At 56.2% G+C, this 17,650-nt stretch overlaps 1 protein-coding gene across 2 annotated transcripts; it reads right to left on the bottom strand.

The window, feature by feature from the left end:
• Window positions 1–108: 108 nt before the first annotated feature.
• On the bottom strand, window positions 109–17,293 carry IGLON5 (IgLON family member 5). Of its 2 annotated transcripts, none has more exons than XM_081031247.1 (8): window positions 17,081–17,293; window positions 9,216–9,294; window positions 8,377–8,609; window positions 6,643–6,762; window positions 5,181–5,315; window positions 4,919–5,039; window positions 4,191–4,361; window positions 109–2,877 (listed from the first exon to the last, which is right to left on the bottom strand). In XM_081031247.1, exons 1-8 carry the CDS (start codon window positions 17,157–17,159, stop codon window positions 2,748–2,750), a joined length of 1,068 nt encoding a protein of 355 aa, XP_080887373.1. In that variant the 5' UTR covers window positions 17,160–17,293; the 3' UTR covers window positions 109–2,747. The 2 variants fall into 2 exon arrangements, with proteins under 2 accessions (XP_080887373.1, XP_080887374.1); XM_081031248.1 differs by having other exon boundaries at window positions 4,207–4,361.
• Window positions 17,294–17,650: the final 357 nt, after the last annotated feature.

Genomic DNA, 17,650 nt, shown 5'->3' with positions numbered 1-17,650 from the left:
TGGGGACCTTGAACCTTTTGCTTCTCATCCATAGATACATCATTACTTATTTAGCCTCTGATTCCCTTTCTAAACTGAGAGCTTCGTGAAGACAGAGACCATGATGTTATCCCCAGAACTTAACACAGAGCCTAGCACGCAGCAGGCGATCAATGAATATTGGTTAACTGATCATATGTTTTGGTACCAGGAGAGGGCTGGGTTTGCTGCTGCTCTCCTCAACATGTCTTCCTTTCTCAACTGGGTTTCTAGATGGAAATTTATGGGGTGCATCAATGAAGATTCTTTTGGCTGCAAGCAACAATATAAATGGTGGCAAGAAATGGAAGTGGGTGGTTTCAAGGCTGGCTCAGCAACTTAGTGACCCCATCAAGGACCTGGGCTCTTTGCATCCTTCTGCTCTGCCACCCTCAGTGAGTTGGCACATTGTCTCATTTAGCAAGATGGCCACTGCAGTTCCAGGTATCACATCTTCACACAACTGTATCCGAAGACAAAAAGAGGGGAGGAGGGTTTTCTTACACCTTCACCTTGACCAACCTCATGCGTGGGGAAACACTTTCCTGGAAGCCTATCAGAAAACTTCCTTTAGGTCTCATTGACCAAAAACTGGCTATATCACTGCAAGGAAGGCTGGGAAACCAAACATCTCTGCTTGTATCATGGGACGTGGGTCTGACGGCAAAGAAGAAAGGGAACAAATTGCTAAAGCATAGAAAACCAGAATCTGTCTCAGGGAAGGAAAGGATGTGAGGCATTCGGGTTAAAGATCGGGATGAAGAGAGGCCTTTGGATAAGAGAGCTCTTGGATCATTTTGAAAAGTTGAGGGCTAGGGTACTGGCTACCTGGACCCTCTACGTCTCTTCTATGTCGGTTAGTTTTCATTTCCTTATTGATCACCAGAGACATAAAACCTAACACAAGTTGGCTTAAACATACAAAGGACTTTATTGCTTATGTAAGTGAAAATGGGCATCAGGTTAAGTTTCGATCCAGCAGTTCAAATGATGTCATCAGGACTTAGTTTCTTCAGACCTTTCATTCTCCATTCCATATTGTTTCTGTCATTCTCAGGCTACACGTTCTGTATTCCCTACCACTGCTGTCCCCACATAACCAAGATCTCTCCACGTGAAAGAGAAAAGCAACCTCAGGAGACAGTAGAAATGATGCTGGGGAGGTGCCACCAATGACTCTTTGCCCTCCATGCACCCAAATCCTTAATGACATTGACACCTGCAGGCAGAGACTTTGGAAAAAGGCGTTTATTGGTGTGGTGGTCTCAACACTCCCCATGGATTGGAACACACGGCCCCCAGGGTCCCCCCACCCCCTCCCTTGTGTCCCTCCCCCTCCCCACCCTGTCCCCTGGACCCTGGGAATGGAAGACAATGTGGGATGGGGCCCACGCCCCTGTCTGAGGTACAGTCACTGCCCCTTGCCCTCCGCCTCTGCTCTGCCCTCTTCCCCCTGCCTCCCAAGCTCTGGGTGGTGTGGTTTGGGGTGGGTATTTATAGAGGGTCTCCAGGGAGTTGGAGCTGATGACTTGGCGTCTTGGTTTGGGCTCGGGATGTCTGTGTGAGGCCACCCCCCCACTTTGCGTGATGTGGTGTGCCAGGGTGGGGTATTCCTACAATCAGAGCTGAGGCTCTCCGTGTCCCCTCCTAACAACAGTTGCCCACCCTTGGGGGAATGACAGCTGGTCACTGGCTACAGGACAGCTGGAGCCAGGGGGCTATTGCTGGTCAGTCGCTGGTGTGTGTGTGTGTGTGTGTCTATCTGAGTGTGTGTGAGGGCGGTCAGGTCAGTCTTTGGGAGGTACAGTTGGTGAGAGGCCAGGGAGTAGTAGACCAGCAAGCCCACAGGTGTGAGCTGGCTGCAGGGGCACTGAGGACAGCTGGTTGGTGCTGCAGGTGGCTGAAGGGAGTGGAGGTGGGGTAGGGCAAAGCACTGAGACAGACAGGTGACCAAAGGCACCAGCCTGACAGTGGGATGGAAGCACCGATTGGCCCAGCAGGGGGCCAGAAAGACCAGGGTTGGGGATGAGGGGACAGGGAAAGTGGGAAGGTCTCAGGCCGCTGAGCCAGTGATGGGGTCTCTGGCTACAGCCAGTTGGTGGCTGACAGCAGGGGGGCCCAGAGCCCAGACAGATTCCCGACCTGCTCACAAAGGCTGAATGACACCCCTCCCCACTCCCAACCAGCCCAGGAGACACCCTCTCAGCAGGGAAGGGAGGGGGCAGTGTGCGTGCATATATTGGGAAAGCAGGGAACTTGGAAAACTTCCCCTCACGTCTTCTACCACAAAGCCCCACTACCTACCTCCAGCCCAAGGGGAGAGGCAGCAGAGTTGGGGGCAGTGGACATGGGGGTGTAGAGGAAGGAAGATTACCAAGCTTCCTTCCCTACCCCACCCAACCACCCCCCACACACATACACACACGTGCAGGCTCACGCACACACACTCACTATACACATGCGATCCAGTTGACAGCCTGAGCTAAGAGAGGGGTGTGGGGTGGCAGGGATGGGGTGGGAGGGTGGGTCACAATCAGAAATGTGAACGGTGGCGAGAATGGCTGTAGAAAGATGCATAATTTTGCGTTATCCCTCACAGTGATGGGTTCTCTAAAGATCTTTTTCCCTCCTCTTCTTTCTCCTCCTCTCTTCTTCCTCGGTGTCTGAGAGCTCTTCCACCCCTTCGAGACCCATGCCGCTTGCTCCCCCTTTTTCTCTTGATTTCAGCCTCAGGCCCCCACAGGGGGAGGCGAGCTGCACTGGGTTCTTCCTACATCCTCCACCACAGCCAGCCGAGGGCAGAGAGGAGGGTTAGGGGCCCTGGGGGCCTCGGCGCTGAGTTCTCCAGGGACCCTGGGCCTGAAGAAAGAGAGAGGGTCACAGGAGGAGGCCTGAGAGGAGACCCCATGTATATGTCTCTCAAGTGACTGTCTCTATGTTGGTCCCTGAAGGTCTCGTTTGAGGCTACCTCTTCAGGGGCAGTTCTGAGCCTTTCACTCCGTGTGCCTGCTCCTCCGAGTGTTTTGAGTCTCAGCATCTTGCTGAGCATTTGTCTCTTCTGCTTTTCTCAGGTCTTCACCTCTTTTTCAGGCGTCTGCCTGGGGCTGTCAGTGTCCGTCTTTCTGTCATACAATTTCTGTCCATGCAGCATTGCCACAAAGCATGTTATAGTCAGCATGTCCAAAAATGCATTCTTGACTTTTGTTCCCCAGACTGGCTCCTGCCCCGCCACACCCCCCACTATTTCTCCATTTCAAAACTTTGTTACTACATCCCCAATTACCCAGCTGCTCAAGCCAACTTTGGAATCGCTTTACTCCACTGTCCTCTTCCCTCCACCTCCCAAACATCTCCCGGATACAGAGACTTTGTGGCAGCCCCGCACCACTCTTCTCCTGAATGACTGCAGTAGCCTCCTCTCTGGTCTCTCTGACTACATTTTGCGTCCCCCACAGCCTATCCCTCACATAGCAGTCAAAGTGATTCTCTTGAGAAGCCTCAACCACATGTCACTCCCATGTGGCCTCCAGTGTCCTCGCCTTGTATTAGAACAGAATCCAAAATTCTTACCCTATGAGACTCTGGCTTTCCCTTCCTCCTGACCCCTCTGTTCAGGTCAAGCTAGCTTCCTGCTGTGCCTTTGCATTTGCTGTTCCCTCTGCCTGCAAAGCTCTTCCAGAAGATCTGGGCTGTGCTAACCGCTTACCATTCAGGTGTTCAAATGTTACCCCCTCCAGGAAGCTTTCTCTGATGAACTTATCTAATGCTACCATTCCCAATCCTATTATGTATTTTCTCCGTAGCTCTTATTGATATCCAAAATTATTTTTCACTTATTTATGTGTATGTGTTTGCTTTTTTTATTTGTCTACTTGTTTATTGCTTTTCTACTCCTATTAGACAGAAAGCTCTGCGAGTCCCTAGAGCTTGTGTCTTGTGCACCGCCGTGTCCGCAGTGCCCAACGCCTGGCCCTTAGTGGGCGCTCAGCGAATCAATATTCATTGAAGCGATCGGTTGCTTACTCAAATTGCTTGAGCCTCAGCGACCGTCTTTCCTAAGCTCCGGGTGAGTCTTGAGGCGTCTCCGCCGCCCAAGCCCGGCTCACCAAACCACGACCCCGCCCCTCCGCCCAGGCCCCGCCCCTCCGCCCAGGCCCCGCCCCTCCGCCGACCCGCGCTCAGACGCACGCAGGAGCCGCATGGAGGCGCTGGACACTCCGAGCCGGTTGGCGGCGCGACACGTGTAGTTGCCGTAATGCCGGGTGCTCACGTTGGCGAAGAGAAGCATAGAGCGTGTGCGCTCGGTCTGCACCTTCAGGCCCTCCGCCGTGCCGCTGCTCAGCCTGTCCAAAAATGCATTCTGGACTGTTTTGGGGACCCGGGTGAGGGAGCAGAACCCAACCCCCCGGACTCTCAGGCTCCCCGATTCCAGGGAGACTCCAGAGACCCCCTTCCTCGGAGTATAGCAACTCATGAATCCCAGGCCGCAGCCACCGATGGCCCTCTCCAGGCACCCCTGCCCCTCAGGGACGCTGGACTCTCCAGGTCTGTGCCCCCAATCTCTAGGGGCTCCCAGACCCCGCTGGGTCCCAGTCCCAATGGTCTCCTAAAGCTTCCAGCCAGGTCCTCAGCAGTGACCCCCGACCTTCTTCCTGAATAGCCTGAGGAGACTGGAGGAGACCGGGCTCCAGCATTCATCACCGTGGGACCCAAGTTTCCAGGAAGTCCCCGTAATCTTGCTGGGGCCCAGTGGACCCCTCACCTAGAAGCTGGACCACCCCCCCAGTTCTTGGGACCTGGGATTCAGCTACTTTCCGCGTGCACCCCGCTCCGCCCCCCACCGCAGTCCAAGGTAGCAAGGAATGCCCTCCTCCCACAGCCCACCCCGTGCTGTCCTCACAGTCTGTCATCCTTGTACCACTGGAAGTCCGCGGGGGGCACCGCCATAGCTTCACAGCGCAGGAGAGCGGCCCGGCCCAGGGCTGTGCGGGCGCTGGTCACGTCAGTGATGGTCGGAGGATCTGGCGAGGGGTGAGAGTCAGCGAATTCTCCCAGCCAGGTGGGGCATACGGGCCGCTGCCCCCAGCCCATCCCCCCTCCTTCCCAGCCCTCCCCCCCCTCAGATCCTTCCTCCCCAGGGACCCAGTGCCTGGGGAGCTCACAGTTGACTGTGACCAGCACGCGACGGCTGTCGGGCGCCGAGTTGACCCCGTTGTGAGTCACGCACTCATATTCCCCAGCCTGGCCCCGCTGGATGTCGGAAATCTCAAGGATCTCGCCCTCTGAGGTGAAGCCATCTGTGGGGGTTGGGAAGGGCAGGGGGCGGGGCCGGACACAAACACTTAACACGGGACAACACGGGTACAACACGGACACACATCAGCGGGGTGGGCACCGCAGGGCTTGGAGTGCCAGGGTCAGTGGGAGACAGGAGGGGGTGTGGACGTGGAGGGGCCTGGGATCTCCTGCTAGGGGCGGGGCAGGGAGTGAGGGTCTGGGAATGGGGAGGGTCTACAGTTTGAGGGTATCGGGCATCCAAGGATGTGAGAACACATGACTCCAAACCTGGGGCTCAGAGGACCCAGTGAGGAGGCTCCCAGAATCTTGGGGCTCAGAAAGATCCAGGAAATGCAGACCCAATGGGGGAGTGTCCAGAGTTCTGAGGTCTAGCTCTTGGGGTTCAGAGAATCTGGATCTGGTGATTGGGATCAGCAATTCAGATATCTGGGGTCTTAGGACTGATCATCAGGCTCAGAAGACCTCTTGGGACTTAGGGCATTTGGGGAGCCAAGATCTCAAGACCAGGAATGTGGGGCTCAGGTGACCCAGTGGGGGAGGGCCCAGGGTCTGAGACCTAGTTTGGCATCTCAGGGGATTCAGTGACCATTGGTCTCCAAAGACCAAATGAATGAGGATCTAGGGATCTGGGAAATGGCAGTGGAGATCCAGATAAAAGGGGCAGGCGGGGTTGTTGGGGTCTGGGCAGTCACGTTCAGGCATCCTGATGCTATGTTTGGGGGTAGCCTAGAGCAGTGATTCTCAGCTCAACCGTCAGAATCACCTGAAGGCTTGTTACAACAGTTTTGAGGGGTGGTGGTTTCTATTCATCAGGACGGGGTGAGCCCAGGAATGCGCATTTCTGGCAAGTCCCCAGGTGAGCTGATGCTGATGGTCTGGGAGACCCCGCTTTGAGAACCACTGGGCTGGAGCATGAGCAGAGATGGAGTGAAGTGACCAGCAGATACAAACATGGGTGGGGACCACTGGCTGTGACCTAGTTCAGGCCACCTAGTGACGGGGATCTGAGTCCAGGAGAATCCTATGGCTGGTGGGGAAGACACTAGGAATACTGGGGGTAGGAGGATTGGGGAGGGGTGCAAGCTGGGGTCTAGCAGGTGATTTGGAGGAAATGGTCCAGGCCTAGACGGCAAATGGTGAAGGCTCTAAGGCTGCTGGGGAAATAACAGGATCGGGGTGGGAGGGGGAATCAAGTCATGACAAGCGTTCAGGGGATTAGGAAAGGAGGAAAGGGGGACTGGAGAATCTAGTTAGTGAAATAGGTAAATGAGGGGCCCAAATTGTGGGGTGGGGGAAGGGGCTTTGGGCCAGGGGTGGGATTCTCACCTCGGAGCTGCCTCCAGGTGACCGTGGGCTCTGGCCGCCCCACAGCCAGGCAAAGCAGGTTTACATTGCCCCCCTCATTCACTGTCACAGGTGAGGAGATGTTCACGATGCGGGCAGGGACTGTGGGGGTGGGGCGAGAGGTCAGCTAGAGGCTGCTTATGGGCTCCTAGGACCCGGGAGTCCTGGCGCCTGCCCCTCCTCCCTCAGACCCAGGAGCCCAGGCCCCCGGCCCCCCCTCCCTCAGACCCAGGAGCCCAGGCCCCCGGCCCCCCCTCCCTCAGACCCAGGAGCCCAGGCCCCCCGCCCCTCCTCCCTCAGACCCAGGAGCCCAGGCCCCCGGCCCCCCCTCCCTCAGACCCAGGAGCCCAGGCCCCCCCCCCCACCCCTCCTCCCTCAGACCCGGGAGCCCAGGCCCCCCACCCCTCCTCCCTCAGACCCGGGAGTCCAGCTGACATTCCCTCCAACTTTCTGCAAGGTTTCTGTGTTTCTCCCATACCTCTGCATCTGGTTCCTTGTCTAACTGCTGGTCTTCTGTCCTCCTCACTTTTTCTCAGTCTGTCTTTCTCTCTCTGCCTTCATTCTAACTTGGTTTCTCTATCTTTTGTTCTGAATTTCTCCCTCCCCATCTCTATTTTTATTTTATTTTGTCTATTTATTTATTTATTTATTTATTTATTTATTTATTTATTTATTTTAAATTAACTTATTTAACAAATACTCATATGGTGCTTACTGTGTGGTAGACCCTGTTCTCAGTGTTTTATAAAAATTAACTCATTAAACCCTGACTACCACCCTCTGGGGTGGAGGTGGCTATATTCATCAATTCTAACACGTGTGCGTGTTTTGGGTTGGGTTTGGTTTGTGTTTTTTTTACCTCATTTGGTCATTTCTCTAATCAGGATGCCAGAGTTCAATTGGTTTTTTTCTTGTCTAGCGGAGCATAAAATAAAGATCCCCTTTCCAATTAATGACGTCTTGGACTTGAGGCATTGAGGAGTCTGAGACCTCCCTGCTTGCTCAGCGTCCTTCCGCTGGTGGGTGGTGGTGCCGAGGTAGGAACCCAGATGGTCTGGTGCCCTAGTGGGCTTGTCATGGCCCTGCTGGGCCGTCCCTGTGTCTGGGTTCCCGTCTCTCGGACTGGTCCCCCCCTCCAGCCTACTTCTGATGCTGTGTGAGGCATCCTCATTGCTCCCTCTGCCTGCTGGCCCCTCCATGGATCTCTCCAGCCCATCTCTCCTCTCTGAATTCTGGCGCATCCTGCCACATGGGACTCACCTCTGCACACCTCATTCATTTTCTCTCCCCACCCCTGCATATACCGTTCCTTCTCTGGCACCAGCTCTGTGCCTAGCTGAAGGTCTCAGCTCAGACATTGTGTCTGGGAAGCTGCCTCTCCTTGGAAAGTCACTTCTAAAGGGGCAGGGACTGCTGCCGGGCTCCTCTGTCCCCAGTGCCTGGAGCAATGCCTGAACATAGTAGGTGCTCAATAAACGGGATTGAGTGAATGAATATGGTCTTCCTATGAGTATACCTTCCCCTCACCCTGTAGTTCTCCCGCCCTCGAAGCTGTCATGCTGAAGCGTCACTGTGTGACTGTCCCTCCCTCTCCTTGGCTGAAATCCTGTCTCTGCCTTCCACGTGGATGTACCCTGGAATCGGGGAACACAAGGGTCCTCTCCCGCTCGCCCTCCCTTGCTGTTGCCCCCGTGGCCTCGACGGAGGCAGGCTCACCGTGCACAATGAGGTAGACCTGAGTGGTGTACGGCTGGTGGCGGGTCTGGAAGGAGCAGGTGTAGAGGCCTTCATCGCCCAGCCCCACCTGCGTGATGAGGATGGAGAACTCCTCGGGCGTGTTGATGAGCAGACGCACCCGTGGGTCACTGGTCCAGCGGTCATTGCCCGCGTACAGGATGTTGGAGCGGTTCAGCCAGGCCACTCGGGTCACATGCTCGTCGATGAAGCAGCTGCCGTGGAGGACCAGGAGTGGAAGGTTCTTCTCTCCCCCACCCCAGCCTGGTTGTCTCATTGCGGGGGCTTGGAGGGGGGAGAGGAAGGCCCACTGCATCTCTAGGTCCAACTGCAGTCCTGTGAGGCAGAGGTGACTGTGCCCACTTGAAGGTGGGTAAACTGAGCCTCAGAGAGGGAAAGTTGTGAACCCAAGTTCAGAGACCCAAAAATAGGAGGGCAGACACTCTGGGAGAGGGGAACAGAGATACAGAAAGATGAGGGACAGAGACCCAGAGAGAGGAAGGCAAAGAACCAGAGAGGGGACAGAAACCCCGAGTGGACAGAGGCAGACCTCCAGGGAAATCATCCTGACTCTCCCTTATTAAGCAGCTACAGAATTCTGTGTGGTGTGTGTATAGACCCTTGATCCCCACAACAACCCACACAGTGGTTACCAGTCCGCCCATTTGACAGATGGGGACACTGAGGCCCAGAGTCCATGCCCCTAATGGCTTCTCTCCCGACGGGGAAGTGCTGGGCTATGCCTCAGGTCAGGATTGTTTTTCCTTAGGGAAGGTGAGGGGGCAGGACCCCAGTCTCTGGAGGTCTTCCGAGACCTGTACCTGAGGGTGGCGTTGTCGCCTTCGCACACCGTGTAGTTGTCAGCAGGAGAGCTGAACTCCAGGCTCTGGGACAGCAGCCCTGTGGACAGAATAGGGGAAGGGCCGGCTCAGAGTGGCAGGGCCTGGGCTGGGACTGGGCCCTCGGCACGGCAGAGACTGTGCTCGTGCACACACACATGCACATTCCCACACCCACCTGCACACGTGTTCATCGATGCTTCCAGAGACACACATAGCAGACACACTCAGGACGACACACAACACATACCTTCCCAGAGGCCCACACAGACCCAGATGGACTGGGACACACAAACCTACATACCTCCAGAGACACTGAGACAGCACCTCATCACAGCACACACACACACACGTACACGTGCAAGACATGTACACCAACACTCACGTACATACGTTAACACATATACATATTCACAGATACTGTGTACAGACGTCCACATAGATGCACACACAGATCCATGTACTCAGGTGTATGTGTACAGACATCCACATGCACATATATGTGTGCACACGGACACACACAGTGTGCAGACACACATGGATATATGCATACATATATATGCAGACACCCCCCCAGAGGCACACATACATACATCCACATGGGTGGTCATGGGTGCACATGTTCACAGACGCGTGAATACACAGATACACCTATACACACAGATACTTGTACATCTGCAACCAACACATGTGCACACGTTAATTCAGGAATACATGGAAAGACACACAGTCGGCTGCATGCAGGCACTCACACCCACGTACGTGCACACACACACACACACACACGTATACATATCAGACTCACATCCATCACGGCTGCACAGATACACCCTTAGACATGGGGCACGGCCACACACAAACCTTTGCAGACTCACGTCCACACAGACACACCTGTGTGCCCATGCTCACTTAGGCACGCTCTTGTGAGTGCAGGCCCATGCCTGCCCACTCACTCCAGTACGGCTCGCAGACCCCATTGGCGGGAGGAGCCCCCACCCTTCCCATTCATCTCGCTGTGGACTGTGGCCAGCAGGCTGGACTGGAGCCAGGAAGTGGGGGCTGGGCAAGTGGAGGTGTCACATGGAGATGGCACCAGGCTGGGGAGAGGCTGGATGACCTTGGACGCCTGGGGAGGGAGGGCCCTGCCCTGCCCCAGGATGAGGCGCTAATTAATCTGATGAATTAATTGCCCGTGCAGCCCCAGTGACTCCCTGGGGCCCTCTCCATCAGCAGGCCCTCAGGATGGGGCTGGGGCAGAGCCAGGATGGTGGGCAGTCCTTCAACCTGGGCTCACCCAGTCGCTCCTGGGCTTTGAAGACCCCAGGACAGAGGGAAGGGGCTCGCCCTCCACCGTGGTGCAGGGTACACTGTCACACACAGCCCTGGTAACAGCAGATGGCCAGGGGATGGACACACATACAGACACACTCGGCCACCAGGGTCCAGGAAAGACACGCAGAGTCGGTGCCAGGCCAGGAAACAGTCCCACACCCAGTCACATGAATGGCGATGGGTCCTTCTCAGAGGGACAGGCCCATACACACTCATGGTGACACACACCCAGCAGAAGACAGCTCTCTCCCAGGAGCATCTCTGTTGTCACGTTCAGGCACAGAGGGATGTGACAACAGAGGCCAAGCAGCCATTTCACACTGAGTCACCCCACCACATACAACCCAGTTACACTGACACCAACAACCCCCTCGCCCCCCACACACAGGTGCAAAGTCTATACCTGGTCACAGCCCCGCCCAGGGAGCTGTCTCACATACGTGGGCGTGCACACACCCCCGCTGACCTAATTGGCCACACTGACACTCCAGCCTGAGGGCCATGCTCATCCCCACCCCCACTCGGGAAAGTCGTGCACGGACCTACAGCCTGTGTAATGACACCGCCACTTTGTCACAGCCTCTGAAATACAAAGGGGCTGCTCTGGGCCAAGAATCGGGTGCATGCAGTCACACTGTCACCTATCATCAGATCACACATGGCCACACACACACGCCCCACAGGATTTGTCATACTCCTGGTCACACACACACTAGGCCAGGGCTTCTCCACGTTGGCACCACTGATGCTTGGGGCTGGATGATTCTTCATTGAGGGGCCGTCCTGTGCAGCGTAGCAGGTACGGCAGTATCCCACTAAAGGGGTCTCGACCCACTAAATGCCCATAGCTTCTCCCACCCCACAGTGGTGACAACCACTGCCAGATGCCCCCTAGGGGGCAATATCGCCTCCCCACTCCCCATGACAGCCATTGTCCCAGGTTAAAGGAGGAGGATCCTGGGCTGGGAATAAGGATGGAGCTGTCCAAGGTGCCACCCAAGTTTCAAGAAACCCAGGGCTCTTGGGCTGAGCCCCTGACTCCAGCCAGGAGACACCACAGGGGCTGGGTCCACAAACCAGGGTTCTGGCGTGAGGAGTGCATCCCACACCGGCAGGCAGGACCCTAACCAAATGTACCGACAGACAGTGGCACTGCTTGCCAGAGGGGTCTTTCCAACACTCACAGAGGCCCTGCCCTTCCTGGCACTTGGTGTCTGGGGACCTGGAGTCACTCCTGCCTCCTATCCCCTAGTGTGTATGGTGCCCAGCTTTCCGTCTCCCACTTTTCTCCCCATCCCTCTCTCCCTCCATTTCCCATCAAGACACTTCTCCTTCCCTAGGGACCTAGTATAGTGGGGCCTCCCCTAGGTCCCACTAACTTCCACCCTGCTCCTTGGATCAGGAGGGTCTGCTTCCCAAACGTGCTCCCCCATGATAAGGCCCAGAGTGGACCATTTCTGTGTCCCCAGCACACCCTGGAGCCTGGGTGAGAGCAGTCCCAGGAGACGTGTGATGAAGGAATGTTTCAAGTGGGTCTCTGATTCCTGATCTGTATGTCTATACAATCTGATATCGTGGGTCTGCCTGTCTGTCTTGCATAATTCCCAGACTCCAGGATCAGGAGGCCCCTCATGCTGTGTGACCTTGGGCAAGTTCCTTCTCCTCTCTGAGCTTCAGTAAATGGAGTGTGGGGGTCAAGTTAGCCACTCCACCACCTGCTCTGTCCCTGAGCCCGGCCCCTCCCTGTCTGTGCCCTGATCACCCTGGATTGTGTCCGGGTCTGCTTCCCTCACCAGAAGGGAGCCCCTCGGGGCAGGGCCTGGGTCTGACCCACCTCCAGGGCCCCAGCTTAGCTAGGTTCAGGGCCTGCCTCACAGGAGGCCTCAAGAGATGTTTAATGTATAAACGAGCTAGTGCACATGAGGTCCACCCTGAGGGACTTCTGCTTGGAAAACTCTGGCTCAATTTTGGGAAGTCCTCCCTGCGCCCTCCAGGCCCAATCTGTGACCCCACAATGCCTGGACTACCTCCATTAGAGCTCAGATCACACTATTGTGACTGTCTGTCCCTCCCATGAGAGTAGAAGTTTCTTGAGGGCAGGGCCTGTGTCTGACTCAGGTCTGTGTCCCCAGCATCTCCCAGCATAGGGCCTGGCCCCCAAAGGTCTTGGAAAATATTTGTTGAATGAGTGAATGTAAATGGATGTGCCTACAACATGCTTCTCCAACTCTTGAACTCCTACTCATTCTTTAAGACCCAAACTCAAATGCCCCCTCCTCCGGGAGGACCACCCTGACTGTTCAAGGCAGAGTCTCCATTCTCTCTCATGGGTACCTTCTGACTCAGCTGCGACAGTGTCCAGGGATGCCTCTCCCACCTGACCAGTTCTCCAAGGGCCTGAATCTTGGCTGTGTTTAGCTCAGAGCAGGGAAGTGTTTGTAGAGGGAATGGGTGGTCACTAGACACTGGATAAGGAAGTCCTGAGCAGACTGGGCTGGGAGATTGAATGTCTGCCCCACCACTTCCTGGCTGGGTGACCTGCTGGCCAGTCTGAACTTTAGTTTCCCCACCTGTAAAAGGGAGAAAAGTAATAGTTCTTCCCTCTGAGGGTTTTTGTGAGGGATTCCCCAAGAACATGGTAGCAAAATGTTTAGCTCAGTGCTTGGCATGCAGAAAGAGCCTAATAAATGCTAGCTGTTCCAAAGCACACTTTCTTTTTTAAAGAACATCTATTGCTATCCCTGGTTTGGAGTCAGTCTCCCAGGAGTGGGGCACAGGAACAGCAGGGTGAATCTGGGCTGTCAGTTGCTCTGTGCCCAGCACCCACTCGCGTGGGTGACTCATACACAGACAGATGCCCTGTTAGCTTCTGCTCTGACACCACAAGCCAGCATAAGCAGGCCCCTAAAAGAGCAGACTGGGGAGCTGGGCTGCCCGGGTTCATATCCCAGCTCCTCCTCTGTGTTGCCCAAGTTACTTCATCCCCCTGGGACTCAGCTTCTCCACCGTGCCTCCCTCATTGGGTTGTGGGTCACGTTGTGGGGGGAGCATGAAAAGAGGTCATTCAAATAATGAGTTGAACACAGTACCTGCTAGTCAGGTGCCTGCTAACAGCTGCACGGGGGGATGATTGGCAGGTGCCAGGCTGTTTGGGGATCCAGTGGTGACTGGAGAGGCCACCGCAGTCTCTGTCAGTCCAGACTAGTGGCCCTCATGCCTATTTGATAAATCAAGGGAGGAGGGCCACAGGTGGGTGAGTTCCTTGCTCTTGAGACAGAAGGGGCTTTCTAACAACTGGGTGACCTTGAGTTGGAGATAAGAACCTTCTGCTCTCCTGGAAGGAACTTAGACGAAGCTGGGACCCTCCACAGCTGGTAACCATCAATGAGGGGATGCTTGGATCCCACAGTCCTGGAACCCACAGCTGGGGAACCCAAGGCTTAGGAGTGTGTGCGAGCCAGTGGCAGAAGTGCGGCTAGACCAAGGGGGTGTAGAGACGTGTTGGGAGGGGGTGTGTGGCTCTGGCAGGGGAGAGCAGCGAGAAGGGGTGGGGCCTGGCCTCACTGCCCCAGGAGCCTCCAGACCCCTCTTCCTCACTGCTGACCTTGGAAATCCAGTGACCTTTGCATCACTGCATCCAGACACTAAGCAATAGTCCTGGAATTTTCTGGGGTTCCCACCTCAGGGCCTTTGCCTCTGCTGTTCCCTTGGGGTCTTTTGAAGGCTGACTTTTCCCCTTCTTTCAGTCTGAACTCTACTCTCAGCTGTTCAGAGATGGTTCTTTTGACCACCTGAGCTCACATGGCCAGCTCCTCCCCCAAATCATTCTGATTTTCTTAACATTACCTCTCACTCTCTGAGATTACTTATTTACTTGCAGAATTGTTTCTAGGTTTTGTTTTAGTTTTTTGATCTCTCTCTATCCCTCTAGGACCTAAGCTCCGTGAGGGCACTGACTTCGTCTGGCTTACTCACTGCTGTGTTCGTGTAGATCCCCAGCACCTAAAAGAGAGACTGTGGGCTCAGTAAATATGTGCTAAATTAATGGATAAGGCAGAGACCATAGTCTGAACCGGGGGGACACTGGCCCTGCCCTGCACTTGCTGCAGTTACTTGTGAGTGTGTGTGTGTATGTGTGTGTGGTCATAAAGAATATAGAAAAAAATAAAGGTAGAACAATATCTATGGATACCAGAGAGGTAGAAAAAAAGTCAATTGCAGAGAAATGGGTTTATTTTGTTTCTCTCTTGGGAAAGACACCAACAAATAAACCAATCCCTTATAGATGCGGAACTCTGCATGTCCAACTTTGTCTAAGTGAGAGAAAGCTGTGAGAGGATGTGCTTGGGTTGTTGACCCAGATCTCTCGGGATAGTGGGGATGCTGTGGGATTTGCTCTTATACGTACAGCAGTGGACTGCTAACCGGCACGCATTCCTCCCACAATTTGAAAAACAAATGAAAAACAGAAGACGCAATGTTGTGTATCTTCCATGGGCTTTTTCTCAGGGAGCCCCAACTGTCAGTGGGTGAGTGGGCAGGTGGGGCTGCCTTTCCACCACCTAGTTGTCTCAGCTCACCGCGCCCCAACCCCTCCTGCCTTCAGTTCTCAGATGGGGACGCTAAGGCCCAGAGGTGGGAAAGCACTTGGCCACCTCCTTACTCCATCAAGCTCCCAGCCCAAGATGTGTGGACACCAGTGATTTCGGGGGTCCTGAAAAGTGGGAAATGGGAGTTATCTTGAGAATAAAAGGAAGTGAGGGGAGAGGGGAGGGAGTGAAGGGAGGAGAGGGAGAAGGCGGAAGGCCAGAGACAAGGAAAGGACAAAAGAAAAATGAGAGGTGTCAGTGACGTGAATTCCCAGAAGTGAATGAGGACCAAAGCTCGTGTGGGGGAGCCAGGAAGGGACGGAAAGGCACACATGTGTGACAATGGGAAGCAGTTCTAGAGGCAGGGAGGGACAGATGTGAAATTGTGCTGAGACCAGCAGGGATGAAGAGACAGAGACCCAGGGACGGAGACACATGGAGTGTCACCCAGAGTCAGGGAGCCTCCGGAAATAGTGACTCCTCGAGAGACCCACAGAGACAAGTGAATGAGACAGAGAAAGACGCAATCAGGCAGTTGGAAAGTCAGACAGTGAGTCAGACAGGTCACAGGCGAAGGAGCACTCAGACTGCCTGCACCAAGCAGGGAATGACGCTCAGACCTGCTGTGGCCCAGCCTGTGTTCTGCCTGTACTGACTTCCGCGCTCGGCCGTGATGGTGTGACCGTGGGTGGCTGCAGGTGCTGCTCCTGGTTGGACTTGGTGTCCGTGTTTATGAGGCTGTGCAAGACCGGGTGTGTGTGGGCGGGAGGCAGAGAGCAGCTGCCTCACTGAGACTGTGGGGGGCTCTGGGTTGTTCCTGATGGTGTGTCCCTGACTCTGTGACCCGTTTCGAGGCAGGGCCTGGAAGAATCCTCCAGAAACACTGAATTAACCCTGTTGCCAGCCTCCTGTCTAATTGTTCTCCCCTCCCCTCCTAGGGGCATCTCCTGGACCATCCCAGCTGCAGCCCTGGCAGGGGAGACACAAGGTCCAGCTACACATCCTCTATCCAGAGACTGCCCGGTTCACCCCAGCCCCCCACTTTCCATTTTCCCTTCCCAGCTCCACAATCTAGCCCCCACCTCCACTGGAGGGCTGAGATGAACACTTTGACCCTGAGTTAACCCTTCCCTTCCCACCCTTCTCAATCTGTCCCTTCCTCTGTCCAGCCTGGAGAAGGCAGGTATTCCAGCCAGAGCTCCCCACATCTAAGTCCCCAGCCCAGCACCCAAACTTCCTGGATCTCCATTACCCCACATAACTGCAACCCCCCAAATACCAACACTTTCTCCCAGTCTAGATGACCCAGCTGGAGAATTTCAGCCTCTTTCCAGCTAGGAGAACAGGCCCCCTCTCCTTCTTTTTCTGGCCCTGGGATGGAGGTCTGTGGATACCCCTGCCCCCTCCTCCTACTGACCCTGGGAAGACACCATACCCCCACCTTTGCCCACAAACGCCTGCCCTCGCCCTCAGGCCAGGACCCCCTCAGGGATGCTCTCCACGCGAAGAGGAAGACCCTGATGGGGTATCCCCCTCCCCCCACCCCCCAACTCAATTCAGACATCCTGTTCGGAGACCCTTACTTCAGCGTCGTATCCCCCTCCCTGATCCGGAGCAGCACACTCCCGACCCCAGGCCCGAGCCAGGTGTCCGTGACCCTCTGGCCGGCCAGGCGGAGCAGACCTCCGCCCCGAGGCCCAAGCTCGGGCCCCAGGACATGGACCATCCCTCGGGCACCAATCCAGTAGTGCGAGGACCCCCTTCCCAGTCCGGGGATGCAGCCCCCGACCCCAGTCCAGACCTCCGCGTCCGGGGGACTCTTCTTCCCCGCTCGGGGATGCAGCCCCCACCCCCAGTCCCCGCCTGGGACCCCGGCGTCTCGGCAGAACGCGCCCCCCCGCCCCCCCGCCCTCCGCGCTGCGGTACCTCGGCTGATGACGGCCAGGCCGGCCAGGGCGGCGGCGGCGAGGAGCCGGAGCCGGGCCCCGGGCGCAGGGGGGGGCATCGCGGCAGCGGCGGCGCGAAGGGGGAGGGGAAGGGGGGGCCGGTCCGGGGCGCGCGAGGCCTGGGGGGAGAGGGGGAGGGGGAGGGGGACCCCGCCTGCGGCTGCACCGGCCCGGGGGGCGGCGGGGGCGGGGGGAGGGGGCTGGGGGGGCGCGACGAGGCGGCCGGAGCTGCTGCAGACCCGGGGAGGGGGGCGGCGCAGACGGGCAGGAAGACCGACCAATCAGAATAGGCGGGGGGCCGGGGAGGCGGGGCCGAGAGGGGTTGCTTGTGGGCGGGAGAGGCCTTTGTTACTGCGGCCCGGCCCCTACCCCCTGCTGCCCCGATCCCGGGAATCCCGGGTCTGGGACTTTTCTAGAGCCCACCTCCCTCCTGCTTCGGGTCCCAATGTCATCCTCCCTTAGATCCAGGAGACCTGTCCCTGAACCCCTCCTCCTTTAGACCCAGGAGTCCAGGCCCCCATCCCCTCATCCCTCAGACCCACGAATCCTG

Source organism: Rhinolophus hipposideros, assembly GCF_964194185.1.
Source record: "Rhinolophus hipposideros genome assembly, chromosome: 21".
NCBI classification, from domain to species: domain Eukaryota; kingdom Metazoa; phylum Chordata; class Mammalia; order Chiroptera; family Rhinolophidae; genus Rhinolophus; species Rhinolophus hipposideros.
Note: the sequence above shows the minus strand (reverse complement) of the source record. Positions and strands in the feature narration are given on the sequence as shown.